We start from the raw sequence: 22878 nt of genomic DNA on the forward strand, positions 1-22878 counted from the left end.
CAGTCATGTTATAGAGCTGATGGCATATATGCATAGTGATTGTTACACTATGCTATGGAAGAGATGTTAATAAACAGGCAAATGGTCAGTGTTTTTAATAGTTATGCTTGTAGCAGTGAATAAGCCCTTCTTTCTGAGCTGTTGACTTTTCCCTCTGCTGTTTGTGTGAGGTGCAGAGACTCTTTGAATTCTGGCTCTGTGACTATTTTCTATTGTTCATGCTGTTCTTTTTCCCTTAAAGCACAAGGAAATCTGAAGTAGTTTTACCTATGCATATTGCAGAGTCTTGTTTAATTTATTAACATCTTCCTGTTGGCAATGAAATAAAGGAATTTAAATTCTAGATGAAGGTTTCTTTCCATTAAAATTGTTAAGATATACTGAGCAAATTGTTTTTCCTTGCATTTTTCCCTAGAGAAAGGAAGCTCCTGAAATATAACTGGAGCATTTTTATTCTTCATTCAACTCTTAACAAAAGACTTTTAATTGGACTTTCTGTTGGCAGCCCTTATAAACCACCAACAAAGGCTTTCTTAATGAAAAAACTGGTATAAGGGAAACTCTCTAAAAAAATAATCATTTATTTCATTTTAAGATTCATTTGTATTATTTTTAATCGTGTCTGTGGGGGTGGGTGAGTATCTGCATGTGAGTACAAGTGTCTTTGGAGGCCAGGGACACATTGGGGCTGGAGTTACAGGTCACCAGGTTGTGAGTACTGGGGACACTTTGAGACACATGTATTTGGGTCTGAAAGAAGGAGAATGAGCAACTCCAAAGCCAGTTTCTCAGTGAGCTCAAACAGCATGTGGTAGTTTACCATCTAATGTATCTTACAGAGGGGACATGTGTCAAAATGCTGTGCACATTTATATTATATGCGATGTGCTTTGTTACTGTCTGTTCTAGCTGTGGTGAGGATCCTTCTAGTCATTCTTCTCTCCCACCAATACATCTGTTAAAGCTCCTTCAGTGAAACAATACAATGTACACTGTCACCAGTCATAGATACTGCAAGGAGGTTAATATTAACATGCTAGAATGGTTAGACATAGAAAATGAAATATGTGAGATGGCAAAAAGAGTACTTATCATGCAGTGGGTAAATACAATGCAAGCCTGGCCATCTGAGTTCAGTTCCTAGAACTACAGTAGAGACAGACTTCCCGAAGTTGGTTTTTGACCTCTACATGAACTTGCGTCTGCACTCTCATACACACACTCAAGGGACTGGGGGAAATCTGATATAAATAATTAGGTGATTGATTTGGGAAGGAGTATTTAGTTTTATTTTAAAACAGGTCTACATATACCCAAGGCTGGCTTTAAACTCCCTGTCTAGTGGTGATCCTGCTGGCTATATCTTCCAAGTGCTAGAATTATAGGTATGTTCCAGCACACCCTGTCTATTTCTCTTTTTTGAGACAGGGTCTTGCTCTGTGATTCTGACTGACCTTGAATTAACTTTGTAGCTCAGGCTAGCCTCAAACTTGCCTCAGTTTCCTAAGTGCTGGGATTACAGGTGTGTATCACCATGCTTGGTTCAATCATGCATTCTTTTGATCTGCATTGTCATAATTTAGCACAAGAAATGCTTGGATATGTAAGTATAACTAATGAATCTTATGGTCTATGAAAAACATTTCTTTACCCTGCCTACTTTTTTCTCTGTTAAAAAGCGACAAGATAGTCAAACAAAATTCAGTCACATCGGTAACCTCGCCCCTGACCCAGGATATGTATCAGTCAATTTTGAGTCTCTATGCTTAACAGAGTCAGGACGGTTTCATTCATTTGCTAAGCCTCAAACCTAAAGTTTACAGCATAAAATTAAAAAAAAATAATTGTAGGTTAATAAAAGTTGTGTTTTATTTAGCATCAATGAAGTTAATTTTCAAAAATTAATTATAAACTAAAACACTCTTAATTTCAGATTTTCTATTTTTCTGGGGAACTGTATTTTTAATAACAACAACATTAGTAGCCCTTCTGAAAAAAGAAAACAGAGAAGCGTCAATAGTAAAAGAAGAGACACAAGGGATCACAGACACTTACAAGCTGCTGTTCTCAATTATAAAAATGCCAGCAGTTCTGGCCTTTTGCCTTCTGATTCTAACTTCAAAGGTAAGAGATGTTTATACAAATTTATCATCATGGGATACTTTCAATGTCTTTCCATAAGTCCTCTTCTATAGAATTTAACAATGCAAAGCAATATTTCCTGCCTATTAAATATATTTTGAAAGTGATGATATCAAATATCACTTGTAAGTAAACTTTATGTCTTGAAATCTTGAAGACTTTTGTCAATGTGACGCTACTGTCGTGAATAGTAATGGTTGGAATGAGAACGATTACCATGAAGCTCTCTACTGTTGCAAGGAGCGAGCCCTTAATACTGGGTATGTGAGTGTGCCTTACAAAGATGAAGAACTATATGCGGATTTATTTAAAAACCTATTGGATTATATCTTAAAATTCTGAAAGGAAATCTACCAGAAGACAAATGAGATTACTGGTGACTTATATTCTTCATTAAGATTTGTTTGCTTAGCTGGGTGGTGGTAGCACACACCTTTAATCCCTTGGGTGGCAGTGGCTGGCAGATCTCTATGAGCCACATTTACAGACAATTACATCCAGCAATTTCAAGGACAGCCAGTGCTACAGAGAAAAATACTGTCTTGAAAAAACAAACAAAAAACAAGAAGAAAGGTCAACAAGTATATTTTCTCATAATAGGCTGTAGCCTATTCCCAACATCTATACTTTTACAGTGTTTTCTTTTGAAATCCATCTATGTGAACACTCTACAGCTCTGACAGGCCTCATTGTTTTTGTTTTAATAAAATCTCTTTAATAATGGAAAAGTAAAGTTAGAAGACAGGTTCATAGAAGATAACATATTCAAGTCATGTCATTTGAAAATGAAAGTTTTGGGACATGTTTCTTTGTTTTGTATTATTTTTTAGATATGTTTTCACTATCTAAACTAGACAAGCCCTTGCTTGTCCATAGCTCAACATATAGACTAGGCTGGCCTTGAACTCAGAGAGATGTTATTCCTTTTGAACTTCCTTTTCTCTGTTATATTTATGCATGTATCTGTATATACATGTTTCATATATGTTTATATATAGTTTAAAAGTGGAATTGAATTATACTGTATATAATTTTATAGTTATTTTGTCTTACTCCAAACAATTCCTGCATCATTTAATATTTTTAAGTGTGTTACATTAAGTACTGTTACATTAATAGTAATAGCATGTATGTTTGTCTTTTTGGTTTTGGGTTTTTTTGTTGGTTTGTTTTGTTGGGTTTGTTTGTTTGATTTTTTTTTTTTTTTTTTTTTTTTTTTTTTTTGAGACTGAGTCTAATTTTGTAGCCCTGGCTCACTCTGAAGACCAGGCTGGCCTCAAACTCACAGAATTCACCTGCCTCTGCCTCCCAAGTGCTGGGACTAAAGGTGTGCGCCACTACAACAAGCTGCTGTGGGTTTTTAAGGAGATGATATCATGTAGCTGAGGGCCTGTCTTCAAACTTAGAATGTAGCTGCTGATGACAGTGAATATTTTTTTAAAGATTTATTTATTTTTGTGTATGTGTGTGCTTTGCCTGCATGCATGCCTGTGTACCACATGTATGCTACATTGTGGAGGCAAGAGGAGGATGTTGGATCCTCTGGAGCTGAAGATGGTTGTGAGTTGCCATTGGGTGCTAGAACTGAATCCTGGAAGAGAAGCCAGGGCTCTTAGCAGTCAGCCTTCTTACAAGCTTAATTCTGAGCTCTTGAGCTCCCTACCTCATCTCCCAAGTGTTAGGACTGTGGTTCCTCCATCTCCCAAGTGTTAGTTAGGACTGTGTTTTCTTCTTGTCTAATTTATGATGTGTTATCTATAGTGGCTGCTTGTTCATCTCGTTACTCTAAATTCCATTTTGTGAATATACCAGTATTTATTTTTCAGAGTTACTTACATTGTTATGGTTTGTTATGAATAGTAGTCCTATAAATATTCAGGGAGATGATTTTTTGGTGAGGAGATATGCTTATTACTGATGGGTAAATATTGAGAAATTAAATAATTAGGTAATAAGAATGAGGAGTTCATTTTTTAAAAACATATTTTTATTGATTATTAGAAATTTCACAAAATGTACCATGATCACACTCATTTTCCAGTCCTCCCAGGTCTGCGCAGCTACCCTTATGAACTTCTTCTCCACAAAGAGAAGAAAGGGGGTGGGGGGATGGGAGAGGGAGGGGGAGGAGGAAGAAAAGGAAGAAAGAGGAGGAGGATGTGAAGAAGACACTCTGTGTGTGTTTGTGTGTGTGTGTGTGTGTGTGTCTGTGTCTGTATGCACACATACACATATAAATATATTTTCCTTTTTACAAATTTAAAGACAAAACATGACTTTGAATATTCAAACAGCCAGTAAGAAAATGAAAGATGCTCCACTTCCTTAACAATCTGGCAAATGTAAATTATAAATACAACATGGTGCCACTACATACTGAACAGAATGCAAAATTAAAGTTACATGTTTTCAAGAATGTGAAACAGTGAACTCACACTGTTGTAAGGAAGGAAGTTGAAACCAAGGACAGAAAGGGAAAACTAGCTTGGCATGGGAAGGGAAATAATCCCCTTACCCTGGACTGTTGAAGCTGTTGACAGTTCAGAGCCCAGCACAGCTGGGAGGAGTGGTACAAGCCTTTAATCCCAACCCACATGGAGTTTGTGGCCAGATGGTCTACGTAGGGAATTATGCCTCAGCCAGGTAGGCATCCTGCTAGGAAAACAAAAAACAAAAACAAAAAATAAATAAAACATCCTACACAGGAACTGACCCAGAAGCCTCTCTGAAAACTGGCTCTCAGAGTATCAAACAGGGCTGTGCATGCTGCCAAGGGAGAGAGGTAATCACTGACCTACCTCTGTGTATATCCTGTGAAGCATATGAACCCCAACAGAAACTGGACTGGCAAGATATCTACAATGGTATAATAGTGGCACTTTTCTTTAGTGGGTAACCAACAGATAATCTCACTGGACTTGAGGCTCACTCAACAGTAGGAAATTCATGTGTGATACTGAAGACCTTGATAACTATCTGTGAATGGAGAGCTCATACAGAGCTGAGACCTGAGTGGAAAACCTATGTGTATGTGTGTGTATCTGTTCATGTGGAGAACACAGGGACCAGAAAGAGGACAGCAGATCGCTTGGACCTGATGCAATAGGGTACTGTGAACTGCATAATATGGATGCTAGGAATGAACTTAGGTCCTCTGGAAGAACAGTAAGCACTTGTAATGGCTGAACCCTCCAGCCCCTAAATTGTGTGTGTGTGTGTGTGTGTGTGTGTGTGTGTGTGTGTGTGTGTGTATGCGCGCGCATTCCAGAATAAGTGGTGCACATCACAAGCTTTCCTAAATAACTTAAGTGCATATTTCATGAGAACAAAACATCATTTAAGAACAATGGTAGCTCACAGTTGGTAGTGGAATACATTTGTGGTTGAGATCAGAAGGAGTTCAGGGTCATTCTCAGCTTTATAGTTGAGTTTCTTGGTAGCATAAAACCCTGTCTCAGAAAACAAACAAAACAAATTCAGTATGGTTCAATGAATAATTAAAACCTTTTAAATTAAGGTAGTTGCCAAACTATCATAGTTAGGGCTTCCATTGCTGTGACGAGATACCCTGACTACAGCAACTCTTATTAAAGCACTTAATTGAGACTGACTTAAAGGTTGAGAGGTTTAGTCGTTTATCATCATGGCATAAAGCATAGTACTTGCTGTGAGATGTGGTGCTAGAGAAGGAGCCAAAAGTTCAACATCTTGATTGGCAGGAAGCAAAAAGAGATACACTGGGCCTGCTTTGGGCATTTGAAACCTCAAAGCCTACCTACCCCCCAGTGATACAATCCTCCAAAAAGGCCACCTACTCCTACAAGGCCACACCCCCTAACAGTGCCAATCCTTAAGAGCCTATGGGGCGTTTTCATTCAAACCTCCACACTAACCATAGCTTATATCTTAGTTTTACCCATTGCTCAGAAAATGGTCTTTCTCATTTCATGCTTCCTAGTTGTTATACAATTCAGGATCCTCTTCGGCATGCTGTAGGTTAAAGTTTGACCACAACTGTAATGTTTGTTTGTTTGCTTGTTTGTTTTTAAGAATACAGACCTGTCTAGAGGGAGGCATGGTGGCTCACATGTCTAATCTTAGCATCTAGGGGGTTGAGGCAGAAGGATTGCTTTGAGTACCACGTCTATGAGACCATCCTGGATTTCACAGTTCCAGGTTAGCCTGTGCTACAAGAGAGACTTTGTTTAAAAACAAATAAGCCAAATAAAACCCAAACCCCACCAAACAAAAACTAAAGACCAGATTTCTCTAGAATGACCTCTGTTTACATTTCAATTTAGATTATGTTATATTCAGTTTATGTATAGATTGGTAGGAGTATCTCAGAAGTAATATTTTATTGTCTTCAGGGAAATATATGGGATCCACATAATGGTGTTATCCCCTATTGTTTTCTATACTTTGGTTACTTTGTTACGACTTTGGGAACTTACTGTTTCCTTTTGCAACCAAGGAGATCCTTGAGACTGTCTTATCTCAGACTTCACCTGTTGCTTTTATCATCCTTACTCTTTATTGGTGTTTTTAAGAATTAATCTATATTATACTTTTTGGTTTTCTACCTTTTTTTTCCTTCAAGCTAGGGTTTCTCTGTGTAGCTCTGGCTGTCCTGGAACAGGCTCTGTACAGTCCAGGCTAGCCACAAACTCACAGAGATTCAGCTGCCTTGCCTCCTGAGTGCTGGTCCTAAAAGGCATGCACTGCCTTCTAGTATACTGTTATCTTCAAAATGTTATATATACTTAGAATTTTTTATTCTAATTTATAAAAAAATCACCAAAAACTATGTGGCAGTAATTCTTCATTTGAATCAAATTATTTATAGTTAAGCAGAACTAACAAATGTACGCTACACAAAGCAGTGAGTAAAATGTTAACTTGTAGTTTGAGCTGGTGTTGCTTGGTTTGCTTTTATTTTGTTTGTTTGAAGACAGGGTCTCTCTATATAGCCCAGACTATCCTAGAAATCATTATGTAGACCACCCTGGCCTCCCTCAAATTTACAGAGAAGTTCCTGCTTCTGCCTCCTAAATGCTGCAATTAAAGGTTTGCCACTTCAGCCAACTGGAGTTTGGTGGTGGTGGTGGTTTTGTTTTTTCATTTTGTCTTTTAGTTGTTGTATATTTGTTTTGGGTTTTGTTTGTTTGTTTTGCTTCTTTCAGACAGGGTCTCACAGTGTAGCCCAGGCTACTCACTGTATGGATGAGGGTGGCCTAGAACTCAGAGCTGCTGCCCCTTCTAAACACTGGAATTAAAGGCCTTGGTTTAATTTTTTCCAAAGTGAAAATTTAGTTGTAATTAAAACTATCTACAGTTGTACCAATATTGCATTTTCTATTGTTTTCAGTACATAATGTTAGTAAACCATAATGCAAAATATACCTCTTATAACTTGGCATCTGTACGCTTGTGACTGATGGGACAATGATGAGATTGAAGGTCTGTAGGACTACACGTGTTCTGACAAGGCAGCTCATGTGTGAGAAGCTCAGCCACGTCTGTTTTATGTTGCAGATTGGCTTCTCAGCAGCCGATGCCGTGACAGGCCTGAAGCTGGTGGAAGAAGGAGTGCCTAAAGAGCACCTGGCCTTACTAGCTGTCCCAATGGTCCCTCTGCAGATAATCCTGCCACTCCTCATCAGCAAGTATACTGCAGGTCCCCAGCCTCTGAACATATTTTACAAAGCCATGCCCTACAGGTAACTACAGAACCTGCTAACTAGCAAGTTGTCTTTAGAATAGTGTATGTCAGGGTAGATAGTATGTGTAGGCGAAACTGGGGAGGCATGAGCATCTTCAGTGTCAGTGTCATTTGGGTGTACTTTTTCTCTTTTTAGTCTTCTAGCACATCTTTTTGTTGGGGGGTCAGTATTTTTGTTTTATTATTGTCATTTTGAAGCAGTGTCTCAGTATGTAGTTTTGGTTGTTCTGGAATTTACTATGTAGACCAGGTTGGCCTCAGAGATTCATTTGCCTCTGCCTCCTGAGTCTGAGATTGAAGACATGTGACACCATGGCTGGGTCTACCCATTTTTAATACAGGTTATTCTTTAACCTAAAGTGGATGTCAACTCAGTGTTTCTCTCTTTGCAGATTATTGCTTGGATTAGAATATGCCCTACTTGTTTGGTGGACTCCTAAAGTAGAGCATCAAGGAGGATTCCCTATATATTACTATATTATAGTGCTGCTGAGTTATGCATTACATCAGGTAAGCTGAAGTAAAGTGCTGAGTGAAATGTAAGTATGTGGGCCCTTGGGCACAAACGTAAAGGCCAGAGCAGGATGTTGGCTGTCTTACTCTATTGCTCTTCTTCTTGCCTTGAAACAGGGTTTCTCAGTAAACTGGAAGCTTGCCATTTTTACTAGGCTGGCGGGCCAGTGAGCTCTCTGGTGATCTGTCTGTTTCTGCTCCAAAAGCTGGAGTTACAGGCACTCACTCACTCATGGGTGAGGATGTGAACTCAAGTCTCCGTGGTAGTAGAGCAAGCTTTCTTACATACCGAGCTATCTTCTAGTCCCTGAAGAAACATTTTCACAGCTACTTTAATGAAGTTGAAGGTTTCCCTATGAGTTAGACAATAAAGTAATTTGATGATGAACTTGTCAAATGTCTTTCAACTTTGTGAGGGTTAGTCATGAAAAGGGAGTTTATTTATCCACTAATGTTTCTTTAAATTGTTCATTTATTACAAATTTATTATACTTAAAAATATATTCCAACTAAGTTTACTCTTGCAAACTAAGTATACCGTAGTCTGCTCTTAGATGTAGGGGAGGAGCTTTTGTTTATTTCTGTTTATTTTGAACTCACGACATAGCTTACACTGGCCTGAAACTAGAGCTCCCATTGATTTTCCTGCCTCGTGTCAGTCTTTCAAGTGCTGAGATGATAGATGTAAGCAACTGTACGTGGCTCAGGTTTAGATTCTTTCTTTCATTTTATTTCATTTCTTTTCTTAAGAGAGATGGATACTGGATTTAAGGTTGTAATCTTTGACTTAGATGTTGTATTAAAAAGCTTAGTGTGAGATTTTTTTGCAGTATAAACTGCCTTTTCTTTCTGAGTTACAAGTGCGTCCAGTCCACAAAGGAAGGGATCTCTACTCTGCTTTAACCTCACTGAAGTTGCTGTTTCAGAAGAGGGTTTTGATTCTAAATATAAGTGACTCAAGTAAATGGTACTCAACTGTAATATTGCTAATATATATTAGAGAGTCACTGATTTTTTTTTTAATAGAACCTCATCTAAATCTTTGAAAGTAAGATATAAACTTCTTGGCTGAAACCTCAACAGTCTCAACAGTTTTGTTTATTTTTTTCCCCACACAGTTAAATAATTTAGAATCCAGGTATGGTAATACCATGCGTGTAATCCCAACATTTTAGAGGTGGAGCCAGGAAGATCTAGAGTTCAAGGGCAGTATTAGCTAGATTGTGAATTGGAGGCTAGCCTAGACTACATGAGACTGTCTCAAAAAACAAAACCAAAAAAAACAATCAATAAATGAGAATTCCTTGGTCTATCATATGTAACCAGCCATATGTTTATAAAATTATTAAAGGCAGTGTATCAAATATATTTTCCTTTATGTTTTTCACAAAGTTAATGCTAGGTACAGAATAAAAATTAAAAAGCATTTGGTTCGTTCACTGCTTCACTATTGACCCAGGAAAAGAATTGTATGGACTATATTATTATAGTCCAAAGGCTTATCTCTTTAGCTTTTGCTTTTCTTGAAGAACTTCTCAAGTGTAGTCAGAGAAGCTTGGGCCTTAAGGAGAAAAGGGTTCAAGGCCTTGTAGACATGAGGGATGACGCATGACACATGGTGTATGGCAGCAGTGCCATCACTTCTGATGCCGTCACACTTGCCTGAAAGCAGCTGTCCTAAGTTTTGAGAAGTAACTAAGAAACTTTAACTGAGAAGGTCAGGCCAAAGTCATTGCTATTTGTGGAATTTATGTATTAAAGTTATCAGAAAGCTTACCATGAAAGGCACTTGTTGAGTTTTGTGGAATTTGATATCCTTGAGTTTAATGTGACTTTGCTCCAGCAGTGAGCTGCTCCCTTCTGCCTCTGCATTCACTTTGTAATTCCTTTTTTATAAACACATCACAGAACACTGCTAAGACGGATATTATCATGGAAATAGTATTTATCTTTCTAATGAAGGGTTAATTAATTTTTACCCCTTTTTTTGTTATTTTTGATTCAGTGTCCCAGACCAACCTTAAACATGAAATCCTTCTGCCTCTTTTTCCCTGGTACTAGGATTAAAGATGTCTGTCTCCATTCTTTTTTTTTTTTTTTTTTTTTTTTCTGATCAAAGCTCAATTTTACTATTTTCAGACACTCAGTTATAAAGGAAGGGGGAGGGAACCCAATTTCCCGCCAAGTAACTCAGGGTCCAGTAGCAGGACGAACACGTGTGTGCCTCTTCCAAGCAGCAAAGGCAGGGTCCAGCAGTAGGCGTGGCAGGACAAATGAGCAGGTAGCTCCACCCTTGAGCAAGCAGGTTCCAGGCTGGGGGAAGGGAGGCCACATTTCCTCCCATTAGTTAACAAAACAAACAAACAAACAAAAAGGGCTGGCCTGAGGCAGAAAAATTATTTATGCTAAATAGTTCTGCCTGAGTTCTTAGGGCTAAAGAAAAAACCTGTTTCCGTGGGATTCCCTAACTTTTCTAATGGTAAACTGTATCTGGCTAAAACTGTCTTTATTATCCTAGTAAACCACTAACAGAATAGGCTCTGACTTTATAATGCTAATTAGTGCTGAATAGGTAACTACTTGTTTGCATTTTAAGTAGGGCGTTGGAACCCTGGCTAAGTTTAACTAAACAAATTTAGAATAACACTGAGCTGATATTCCTCCGCAATTTTGGATGACAGGCAGGGAAACAGGGAGAAGGGGTAAGACTGGCTGGCTCCTAGTACAAGGCCAGTTGGCTTTTTTTTTTTTATTTGGGTGGGAGGCAGTGAAGGGCTTGCCCTTTCGACAGTAAGGTCTCCAACCTCTCTCCCCCCTATTAATTAAGTTTAAATAGGCAATGCTTAACAGAGGTGATCAAATGATTTTCTCATCCGTAGATGAGTGGGCCTTTAACCTTGACTTGGGTGGACATTGACCTGATTCCTCCCGTGAGCGTTATAACAACTCACATCTGTGGCTCTTGGTATCTTTTGGGGAGGGGAGGCAGAGCCTTAGGTATTTTTGGTTTTTAGCTGGAATCGGATACCAACCTCCTTCAAATCAGGTGTGTCGCACAGGGAACTCAGAAACGGTCAAGCTGGACCTTCCCTCCGCAGTAATCTCCTGCGCCAAGCCTTGGAAAGAGTCTTCCAATCTGAGGGGGTTAAGTTTGACTCCGCAACTGTGTCCAGTAATGCTTGAGTGAATGGGGCTGAAGGACCATATTGCACAACAGCCGCCTTTAACTCTTTTATCAACTTGAAATCCAAGGTCTGGTAATGTCTGGTCCTAGCATCTTGCTGATCAACTACCTCGACCACAGGAAAGGCCAGCGTATTAGACGAATTCTGTCCTTTCCCATGAGCCTGACTCACAACTCTTTCTAGCGGCACCTGGTGAACTACAGAAGAGTTACTCTTCTCCGCCTCTGAGATCTTTTTTAGTTTCCGAAGCTCATTAGTCAGCCTCTGAAGCTTAATCTCAAACTAACTCGCTTAGCCGTGTGTCCCTATGAGTAGCACCTCCCGAAGTGGTGACTATAGGTGAAGCGGGAGATTCGCAAGAGGACCAATTCTCATTAAAGTAATGGGCAATTCCTCTATCTGAGTGATTTTTGTTAAAATTCAGTCCATCATCAGAGTTTCCACATTTATCAATTTTTGAGTTAAGAAGATCTTTTTCTGAGGAGGCCTTCTCTGATAGGCACTCCTCCTGAGATACCACAAGCTCCGCCTGAGGGCAATTTAGCCCTGGAGAAGTTGCATCTTTTATAGCATCATTTACAAGCGCCCAGAGGCCTAGGGTAAAATTATCTGTCTGAGCGATATTCAAGGCCTCACCAACTTTCTCCCAGGTTCCACAATCTATCATTTCTTCTTCCTTGAACCATGGACAACAGCTGTCTATCTTATCTAAAAAATTTCTTACTAATTGTACTTCAAGCCTTACTCCTCTGGCCTGAAACAACTCCTGAAAACTAAAAACAACCGCCTGATCCATGACTTTAAACCCTTCTTTCTTCCACCTAAGCAGCTTTCTAAAAAGCTGCGGCACACCACCTGTTTCCGTATCTAGTTCCGATTAACGAGCTGCTGACCCAAGCAGAAACAGTGTTGGGTTAGCACTGATTCAAACTTGATTCGTATCCTACCGCATCCTCAGCAACACTTTACAAAACTGAAATTTTAGGCTAGCGCTAGCATGTGTACCTGTCCGTTGCTCCGATGCTCCAATACGAAGATCCTTTCCTTTCTTGTGGAGCTCCACACAGCAGTCGTTTCTCTTAGCATCCCTCTGCCATTCTTCAAGTCCCAGTTCTGGCGCCAACTGTTGCAGCCTGCCCGCAGTCCACAACACGAACGGTTCAACTGAGAATGGCAGTTCGAGCTGAAAAGAGAGGAATCTAGACTGGGCGGAAGAAAGAATGGAGCTAAGACAAGATTCTGATCAAAGCTCCTCTGTCTCCATTCTTGTCTTTTAATTTTTATCTTTCTAGTTTGTGTTATAAATTTTGAAATGATATTCTTCAACATCATTTATCACTATTTTTAGAAATATAATTATATATCCATGTTTTGTTATATTTACATCTATAATGAAGATATATAAATGTATATATAAATATATATTTAGGTGCAGAACACATAGGAATTTTGCTTCTTACTGTGTGCACCCTTCAATGCCCCTTACCTCTTACTTTCTCTTCAGTCTTCTTTGACTGTATATGATAGAATAAATCTTTTACCTTTATCCTAGGAGTACAGTGTGTGCACTTCTAGTATGTTTTATCTTAATTCTTTATTTCTAGTTTCTCCAGCATATACTACATTCAAGAGAAGAGCAGTATTTTTTTTAAATTCATCCTTATAGTATCATGTTCTTAAAGGATTGCTTATACTGTATACTCAAATGTTTGTTGAATTGAGTTCAGTAAAAGATTATGAAAATTTAATTTTTATGATTTTGATGTTCCTAATTTAAGCACAACTTTATAAGCCTGATCATAAGTTCTGATGTCAGAAAACAGGGCTCTCAAGTTTATGCTTCTTGCTTGGTGCCCCCCACCCCTGTGCTTAATCCTGAATACTCTTCCCACAAAAAAAGAAAAATGAAAAGAAGAAAAGAAAATCTCCTTCCAACTTTCTAATGTTCCCTTCTTCTTGCAGGTCACTCTGTACAGCATGTATGTATCGATAATGGCTTTCAATGCCAAGGTCAGTGATCCTCTTATTGGGGGAACATATATGACCCTTTTAAACACTGTGTCTAATCTGGGAGGAAACTGGCCTTCTACAGTGGCTCTTTGGCTAGTGGATCCCCTCACAGTGAAGGAATGTGTAGGAGCTTCAAACCAGAATTGTCGGACACCTGATGCTATCGAAGTAAGTGAGTTTTAGTTTTAGATAACCATGAATAAGCTTTAAGATGTGATTACTGTGTCTAAAAATCCTACATACCCATAGTTTCTCATATGGAAATACATTATTTCAGCTCTACCATAATTAAGAGTAATTACAAGGTAGTATCAGTAAGACTAGCTTAATAAAGGTGCTTCTTAGCAAAGGAAGACATTCTCCCATAGCACGAGTCGCTCCACTGCATACAACTGTAAACATAATAAGTCACTTTTAGAGTGCTAAGCAAGGGACTCCACTGGCTCCTGAAACACAGCAGATGCAGCTAAAGCTGAGTGCAGAATTGGCAAATTACTGCAAAGTAAACTTACCCTTGGGACAGAGAGGCTGAGGCAGAGGCATGTGGCGCTCTGTGAGCCCCAGGCCAGCCTGGTCTACATAAGATTAGCCAGACTAGCCAGTCTATACAGTGAGACCCTTTCTCAGAAAAACCAAACAATTGCCTACTTCTATAGTAAATTCATTGGTAATTTCTTCACAGTTTCAAATATGAAAAAGATCCATTTTGAAAATCACTATTATTTGTAGTAAGTACTCAAAATTGTTTTTAATTCGTTTGTATCATTGAAGGAATTAAGTTTTATGAACATAGACAGTGATATATGACTGTAATCCTAGCACTTGGGAGCCTGAGGCAGGACAATTGTGAATCTGAGGCCAGGCTGTTTTACAGAAAAGCCTGAGCCACATAGTAAGACCTTGTCTGAAACTAAGGAAAGTGAAACAGACTTCAATTTATCTTACCATTTGCAATAAAGAAGTATTGAAATATTTTCTCAAAATGTACTTGATTAACCTCTTTAATTACAAAATAGAAACACTAATTATTGAATGTTTCCATATAAAAAACATATCACAGACTATGGGCCCTGAATATAACTCAGTGGGAGTAACGCTCACCTAGCATACACAGAGCTCTGGGATGGACACCTACAATCAAGCTTTGTGATGCATGCCTATAATCCCATCACTTGACGGGTGCAAGGAAGAGATTCAGAAGTTCAGGGTTATCCTTAGGTACATCATTTGAAGCTAGCTTAGGCCATCTGAGACCCTGTCTCTATAAAGCAAGCAATAAGAAAAAAAAAGTTATAGAATATTTGTTATAATTTTGTTTTTATAGCTTTGCAAAAAACTTGGAGGCTCGTGTGTGACAGCTCTGGATGGTTACTATGTGGAATCCATTATCTGTGTTCTCATTGGATTTGGTTGGTGGTTCTTTCTTGGTCCAAAATTTAAAAAGTTACAGGATGAAGGACCATCCTCATGGAAGTGCAAAAGGAACAACTGATGCCAACATTACTGGACATTCTAGAAGGTAACTGTAGCTTAGTTTTACCAAGAAAGCAATGATAATCAGTGTGTAGGAGTGTAAAATACCATTTTAGGAAATTTTTAATTTAAAATGCCAAATAGTTGAAAAGTACAGATGTATTTGTATGTTTGATTATATTTTCCTTTGCCTTATCAATGTATTTAAAGTTTACTTAAGGCTACGAAACACCCCTTTTGGTTTTATTACTTGATTTCTGTTAATTTACTGACCAAAGCATATTTTAAGCTGCAGTGGAATAGTCATGGGTGGTCACCATGCTGTCAAGTATTGTTAGTACCTGTCATTGAGTCGTATTTAACATTTTGGTACAATGTATCAAGTGGAGCAAAGCTTAATATGCGGGTACTCACTAACTAGTCTAACCTTATTGGAAGTTAATTCTCACTTTGAATTGTAAATTTGTAAAAATGTATGTGAAATTTGATTGAAAGAAAATGTAGACTACTAAAACATTGAGTTGTTTTTCTGACTATAACCACATTGTACAAATGAATCTGTTAAAAATAACTATTTTACATGTACTTTTTGCTTTTGTAAGCATGAAAGATTTATAAAAAGATTATTCAAACTATTTTTTTATAAAATGAGAGCTATGGTTTTTAATTTATTGATTTCCCTATCTCTCCCTCCCTTTTGGGGAAGCTATTTTGATTTCTTGTTAACTCTTGCCCTAGGTTTACATATGATTTTGTCACAAATGCATCATGACACACAGACAACTAATGAGGGGATCAAGTTTGTGGTGTGTTTGTGATTATGACTGAGTTGTAAAAATAAAAATTTAATGTCATTCTTACTGTAGTTTTTTTAATTACCATGAGAAGAAAATGTAAACTTATAATTAAATAAAATTTAAATGAGTAACACTATAAATCTCAAAGCTGTTGTTTTAAAAAGAGAGATTTGTGTGTGTGTGTTTGCCTTTGACAAATTAAATCACTCTGTGGGAGATTATTTCTTAATTTTTTTCCTTAATCTTAACTAAGCATTTTATTAGTAAAAAAATTCTTATAATTACTTTATGCCAAATCAGGAACAGTATTCCTGTTTCTTAAAACACAGGCTTTCAACTGTAAAGAATAAGGTTCAGTTGAGACTTGCTAGACTGGGAGAATTAGAAGCAAGTACAACAGCAGTTTCCAGCATGCTACATGCTCTACATGCTATCAAGGCTTTGAGACAGGGCTTAACTGTACAGAGCTAACTTTCCTGGAACACTCTCTGTGAACCAGACTGGTCTCAAACGTACACTCACCTAACTTTGTGTGCTGAGATTAAAACTGCACATCACTAATCCAGACATTGTTTTAATACAATGTTTCTATGAATTTCATCAAAATGTATGGTGAATATATGGGCTATATACCATCTTATCTCAAAAGAAAAAAAAGGAGGTGAGCTGGGCATGGTGGTATGTTTTAATCCCAGCACTCAGGAAGGAAAGGGAGACTTTCAGCATAGTAGAACCTGTGCTGAAAGAGAAGCCTTGGAAGCTAGATGATCTCAGGAAATGTGAGAAACTAGGCAGATTGTGTTAGATCACTAGGGAGGTGAGGTGTTGCTTCTGCCATCACTGTGACACATTTCCTGGCAAGAGTCCAAGGGAGGAGAGTGTTTTTTGCTTTGCTGTTTTGAAAAAATATTAGTCCATCACAGTTGGAGTACATGGCAGGATGTCTCAGCCTTGCTTTAGACACCATAGTTCCTTGTTCAGAAGACAGGAAGGAGAAGGCTCATGATGGGTCAGGACCAGGAACAGGAAAACTCTCAGACCTGAGTGACTCATTTTGACCAGCCACATTTTACCTCTTAAAGCTTCTATGGCATGCAAAATAGCACCACACGTAGGGGGCCAACTCAAAAACAGCCTAAAAGAGATATTCCAGATTCACACTACAATAGAATTCATAACAAAGTACCAAGACTGGGTAGCTTGAGAGAAATTTGTTTACTTTCATTCCAAAGGCTGAAAACCCAAGATTAATGCATTGGCAGCAGTTTCTCTTGAGGTCTTATTTAGTTGAGAGTAGCTGAGAGTCACTCTCCCCATGTGTCTCCACACAGCCCTCTTCCGCTATATGCAGTTATCCTGGTTTTTCTTCCTCTTGGATTGGTTCTGAGTGGTCAAGGCTTAGCCTTATTCTCCCTACCCCCTTAAACTTAGCTTCTTAAAAGTCCTGTTTCTAAATGCAGTGATAATGAGGGTTAGAACTTCAGTTTATGGATTTTGACAGGACACACAACTCAGTCCCAAAGAGGATTTATTGTATATAAACATTTCAAAGGAAGATGGCACCTGGTGCCATGGAGACATCTTGATTTTGCAAATCTGAAGAAATAGAATTTTGTCTACTTTCTAAAAACAAATATTTTAAAGCCCAAAAGCCTCCCATAGTGCCAAGGACCAGCCTGTCTTCGAGAGTGGTTCTGAGAGAAGGGATGTTTGAGAGAGGCAAAACAAATGACCTGAAGTCAAAATGTGGGTCCAAGCTGACAGCCTGTGTTCTGCTGGAGATAGCTTTCTGGATTGCCCTCTGTGTTCTGCTTGCTCTCTCTCTCTCTCTCTCTCTCTCTCTCTCTCTCTCTCTCTCTGTATATATATATATATATATATATATATATATATATATATATATATATATATATATGTGTGTGTATGTGTGTCTATATACATACATATATATATATCCAGAAAGCTCTCTGCTCAGGCTTTTTTGAAATTCTAAAAACTCTCTTGTTAGCTCATCTCTTATAAATCAAAAGCCCAGTCTTTTATTTATGTATTAATTCAATCATTATCCATGTTCCTTATTACCCCCTGAGTCAGTATTCCAGGTCCCCAGCCCCTTGATTCTTAGAGACAGCAAAGAAGAACAGACAATAAGTTATCTGGGTGGGACCCCTCCCGACCCTGCCCTGAAATTGCCATCAAATCATGCCTGGACCTAAATTAGCTCTATCCCAGACTTACCTTGCACTTGTGACTTGCACAGTCCACCTGCCTTTGTTAGCATAAAAAAAAAAATTAGCTAGGTGGGATGTGGCCCAGTGGACTGAACCACCAGACAGAACTGGTAAGGTAGTAGCAACGTTTAGGACCCTAACAAAATTTATAATTGAGAATGGTAGGAGATCAAACTAGCTCCCAACCGGATTTCCTATCTTGGAGTATGCGACCATGATATCCCATTAAGAAGACCATGACAGCTGGTCAGGTAGCATAGAACTTAGGGTTCTTCATGCTAATGAGGTATCTAGAAGGGAGCCAAGTGTTTAGCCACTAAACTTCTCTCTTCCTGAATATTCCTTCCTACAAAGAGTATTTAATCTCTGTTTCACCCCGAGTAAGTCTTATACATCTTCATCTGCCATGAATAAAGGTAGTTTGGACAAGCAAATCCTGTTGTCTTTATCAGGAACTGCTAGGGGACTGGAGTGGGGGGGGTGTGGTGGTGGTGGGGGAGAGATTCTCAACTCTTCATGTTTCTCAGTGGCTTCTGGGTGCTCAGGAACATGAGAACCTCCTCTATTCCAGCCCCCTGCTTGTTTTCACCTGGAAGATCATGGACTGGGACCCATATCTTAGACTACATTTTGCCTACCCTGAGCAGTGTGTCAGCAAGTGGTTCAACACCGCAGTGGCAAGGTGGAAATGCAGACCCACAGTGGAATGTTGCCTTTCGATCACCATTCCCTAAATCTCTTTATCTCCCCCACTTAGTATCCTTTTGACAAGTTGGCTCACAGTGCAGCTGCCTCTGTTCCTTTAGATCTGTGAAACTCCTTATTTAATTTATATTACATCCTTACATTTTGCATAGTTGAGAATGTATGTATTTTCAAACTCATGTTTTCAGCATTCTTTCCCACACCCTTAAAGGCTGTCCTAATGGTCACAGCACTCAACCATTTGAAATATAGACATGCCCTTGCCTCCTGGACCCATGCTGTCTCCGGTTTTCATGGAGTCATTCACATCGAAAAAGAGGACATTCCTCAAAGGAGAAATGTGAAAATATGTACACTGTTATACAAACAAGCCTTTAACCCACAGTAGCCATCCACACTTGAGGGGGCCCACACCCTGCTGGCTCTGTTCCAGGGCCAGGAACCATGTCATGCCATCACTTACACATGGCCAAGCAGGACTTGGCACCCTAGGATAATCTGTTTTCAACTAAGAACAAAGATTTCTTTTCTTCTCTTTGGAAGAGGTTAGGGCTTCTATACAGCTGCCAAATATAACCACCCAGATTCATATTTTGGGACTCTTCACCTATTATCCAAAGTCCAATATATGTAGGGTTTTATCACTCTGACAGATTGGTATGGCTCTTATTGATTACCTGGGGGTGAGAGTTGGCCGTGGTGTACCAATGAATCTGTCCCTGCTAAGAAATGTTGTGTGTACTTTTAGGACTGTGTAAATATATATCTTTAAAACAGATATTTTAAAGCTGGATATTAGTGTATGCATGAAAGCCAAGCACCCAGGAGGCAGAGACAGGAGGAGAAGCAGACGTTACATGAATATGATTGTCTCTGGGGCTGGGGAAGGAAGAGAAAGCCAGTGTTGGTGGTGGCACATGCCTATAATCCCAGAACTCAGGAGGCAGAGGCAGGTGGATTTCTGGTCTACATAATGATTTCTAGGATAGCAAGAACTACACAGACACCTGTCTCAATACCCACCAAAACCCCCAAATTAATTTTAAGCCATTAACTTTAGCTTTATCCTAGTTGAAATGAAACAGACTATTAAAGTTATTATTTATTATCTATCTACTTTTTTAAAAAGAGAAGTATTGTACTATAGTCCATACTGTTCTGGAATGCTCAATCTAAAATGGCCCTAAACTCAAAACAATCCTCTGGCCTCATTCCCCCAAGTGCTGGGATTACAGGCAGAAGCCACCATATCTGACTTCAGAGTAAGTTAATGTAAGACATTCACATGGGTTTAATGTTTTAAGTTAATATCTTAGTAGTGAGTTGAGAGTAGAGACAAAATTCTGAAGTCTTATGTAAAGGTGGTACGGATGCTAAGGTCCTGTTCTCCAATTGGTACTTGATCTATCAGTAAAGAAGCCATGGGCCAATTGCTGGGCAGAAGGAATAGGCAGGCCTTCTGGGTTCCCAGGAGGCAGGTGACCAGATGCAAGAAGAGAGGAGAGGCAGTTTACCATGTTTCTGAGGGAGAAAAGGTGATCAGCCTTTTGAGGTCTTGGAGTGGCCACAGGCTACTCCTATAGTCAGGTGGTTGGGAGTGTTTACCCGGGACTAGATGTAACTGAGCAACTAAAGTTGAAAGCAGGTGGAGAGATACGGAGCTAAGAGTATTGATAAGGGCACACTTCTCCAGGTGGGAGATAATTAACACCCAGCAATTGTGCGAGAAAGGCAAAGTGAAATAGAGCAATGTGTGTTGTTTGTGTTTTTAATGCATGGATTCAAGGGAACCTGGGTTGGCGGCTGGTAGCACAGCCCATTCCTGGAGCTTAGGCAGGTAGATTTAGAAAAGGAAAAGGATAAACAGTTCAGAAATTGTGAAGATGAGTTGTAAGGGATTTGTCACCTCTAGAAAACAAGACAATGGCTGTATGAGTGTGGCTAGGGACTGTTCCTATACAAGTGTTTTTCTAAGCCCTTGAAACTGAGTATTGTCTTAAATTTCTGAGTCAGGGAAATAAGGGCACAGGGTGTAAAGGAGAAAGGGGCAATTTGGAGGCTAAACTTCTAGAAACAGAAGAATAAAGAATAGAGTGTATATGATTATTGTTGATTAATTTTTATTTTTGTGATTATTTATTGTTTTATGCTTATAAGTGTTTTGCCTCCATGTATGTACGTATATGTACTGTGTGCATGCCTGGTGCCCAGGAAGGCTAAAAGAGGTTATTTGATCCTCTTGGACTGGAGTTACAGAGAGGAGTGAGCTGCCATGTTTGTTCTGAGAATTGAACCCTGATCCTCTGTAAGAGCAGCAAGTACTTGAAACCCCTGAGCCAAATATCCAGCCCCAAGTAGATAGTATATTTCAATATTTTATCATTATAAAAATTAGTTGATCAACTTCACTATTTTGTCTTATTTTTAAAAATTTAAAAGTTGTTAGTTCTTCATGGCCAGTATCAAAGTAGTTTTGCTAATTGCTTCTCAGTCTAGAACTGCATAACAGCCCTCTGATAGTTCTTCCTTTTTCTCAGCTCTTCTGCCTGTTATCTATATTCCTCTTTGCAAGTCTGTAGATTTCCTGTAACGTGTAATCAAAAAAATGAAAACTCCTTTTCTTTTTTAGGACATATGGTGTCTCCTGAGTGCTGAAATTATTCTCCATTATCTAAACCAAATACCTCAACAAATCCTTCCCATCATAATTCTGCCTACTACCTGCAGTGAGAGGCTCCCAGGTTGAAGGAGAGCTGTGAGGTCAAGTTAAACTAAAGAACATATACTATCGGTACTTCTTTAAAATTAGCAGTGGGAGCTGGAGGGATGGGTGGACAGTCGAGCACTGACTGCTCATCCAGGGGACTTGGGTTCCATCACATCGTCCATATATATGGTGGTTCACAACCCTCTGTGACTCCATTCCCAGGAGATGTGTTGCTCTCTTCTACACTTGGTGCACATCCATACATGTAGAAAAAGCACCATTATATATAAAAATAAATAAATCTATACAAGATTAACAGCTTTCAGTTACTAGCTTGGCCCCAGCACTACAAAAAGTTAAATAGAAGAAAACAAACAAAGCCTTTGAGTACTAGACCTGTCCACTGTGGCCATCACTACAGGTTCCAGGAGTGCTGTCGCAGCCAAAATTTAGGACTTTATTCAAGATAACCATTCACAAATCCTCATATAAATGACTCAAGAGGATCCATGATTGCAAAAGGTAGGAATCTGGTAAATCCTGCTCTACACAAAAAACCAGGCTCTCAAGAAGGTAAGTGTTTTGTTTGTTTGCTTGCTTGATTTTGGTTTTTGGTTTTTGGTTTTTGGTTTTTGGTTTTTGTTTTTGTTTTCAAGACAGTGTTTCTTTGTATAGCCCAGGCTATCCTGAAATTTTATTTGTAGACCAGACTGGCCTCAAATTCCTCTGACTACCAAGTGCTGGGACTAAATATGTGCGCCACATGCCTAACTTTAGTGATTTTTCTAAGGATAGATTGCTAGTAGAGTCAGTCCCAGCTACCGTCCCCGCTGTGAAAGTACGGAGCTGCTGCTGCTGCTTGCTCTATTGTCAGCTCACCTGTCCCCTATCACAGCCTCTTTTGCACCATCTAAATTAGCTCCTAAACAGTGGCAAGCTTCAGATTGCATCCCTCATTCTTAAACCAATATACCAATCCCCAGTTTATATCCTTTGATTTATAACCTTATTCTGCACTTAAAATAGTCACTGGGAAGTGAACCCTCCTGTCTCACTTGCCAAGATTACACATACTGGGTTTCGTGTGGAGAAAATTAGTTTGCTAGATTACAGGTATATAACTAGTTTTATCCACGAGGGGCTGAACCTAGGGCTTTTGGATAGCAGCACAAGCATTTTACCAGCTGAACTACATCTTTAGCTGCAAGGGTGAACTTCTAGTCAAATTGCTCATTAATGGTGAATTCTCACTAGAAGAGACATCCTCATTTGAATTTGGAAAGTGTGGGAACATTTAATAAAATGTTAATGGAAAGAATGTTTTGGTCTGATCCTCTCCTAGGATAGCTGCAGCCATCTTGTGCCATGCCTGCCAGCTTCTCCATATTGTTGC

At 39.0% G+C, this 22878-nt stretch overlaps 1 protein-coding gene across 3 annotated transcripts in view; it reads left to right on the top strand.

The window, feature by feature from the left end:
- Positions 1-21600, top strand: part of Slc33a1 (solute carrier family 33 member 1) — a 30603-nt gene extending 9003 nt beyond the window's left edge. The window contains exons 2-7 of one of the 3 annotated variants that reach the window (XM_021157144.3): positions 1934-2124; positions 7678-7862; positions 8257-8374; positions 13525-13740; positions 14897-15091; positions 21408-21600. In XM_021157144.3, coding sequence (XP_021012803.1) covers positions 1934-2124; positions 7678-7862; positions 8257-8374; positions 13525-13740; positions 14897-15064 — 878 coding nt within the window. In that variant the 3' untranslated portion in view covers positions 15065-15091; positions 21408-21600. Of the gene's footprint in view, positions 1-1933; positions 2125-7677; positions 7863-8256; positions 8375-13524; positions 13741-14896; positions 15900-21407 lie in introns of those variants that run through there. The other 2 variants (XM_021157143.3, XM_021157146.2) reach the window with 2 other exon arrangements.
- The last annotated feature ends 1278 nt before the right edge of the window (positions 21601-22878 follow it).

This window comes from Mus caroli, unplaced genomic scaffold, assembly GCF_978045245.1.
Source record: "Mus caroli unplaced genomic scaffold, Mus_caroli_1 scaffold_3, whole genome shotgun sequence".
In the NCBI taxonomy this organism is placed as follows: domain Eukaryota; kingdom Metazoa; phylum Chordata; class Mammalia; order Rodentia; family Muridae; genus Mus; species Mus caroli.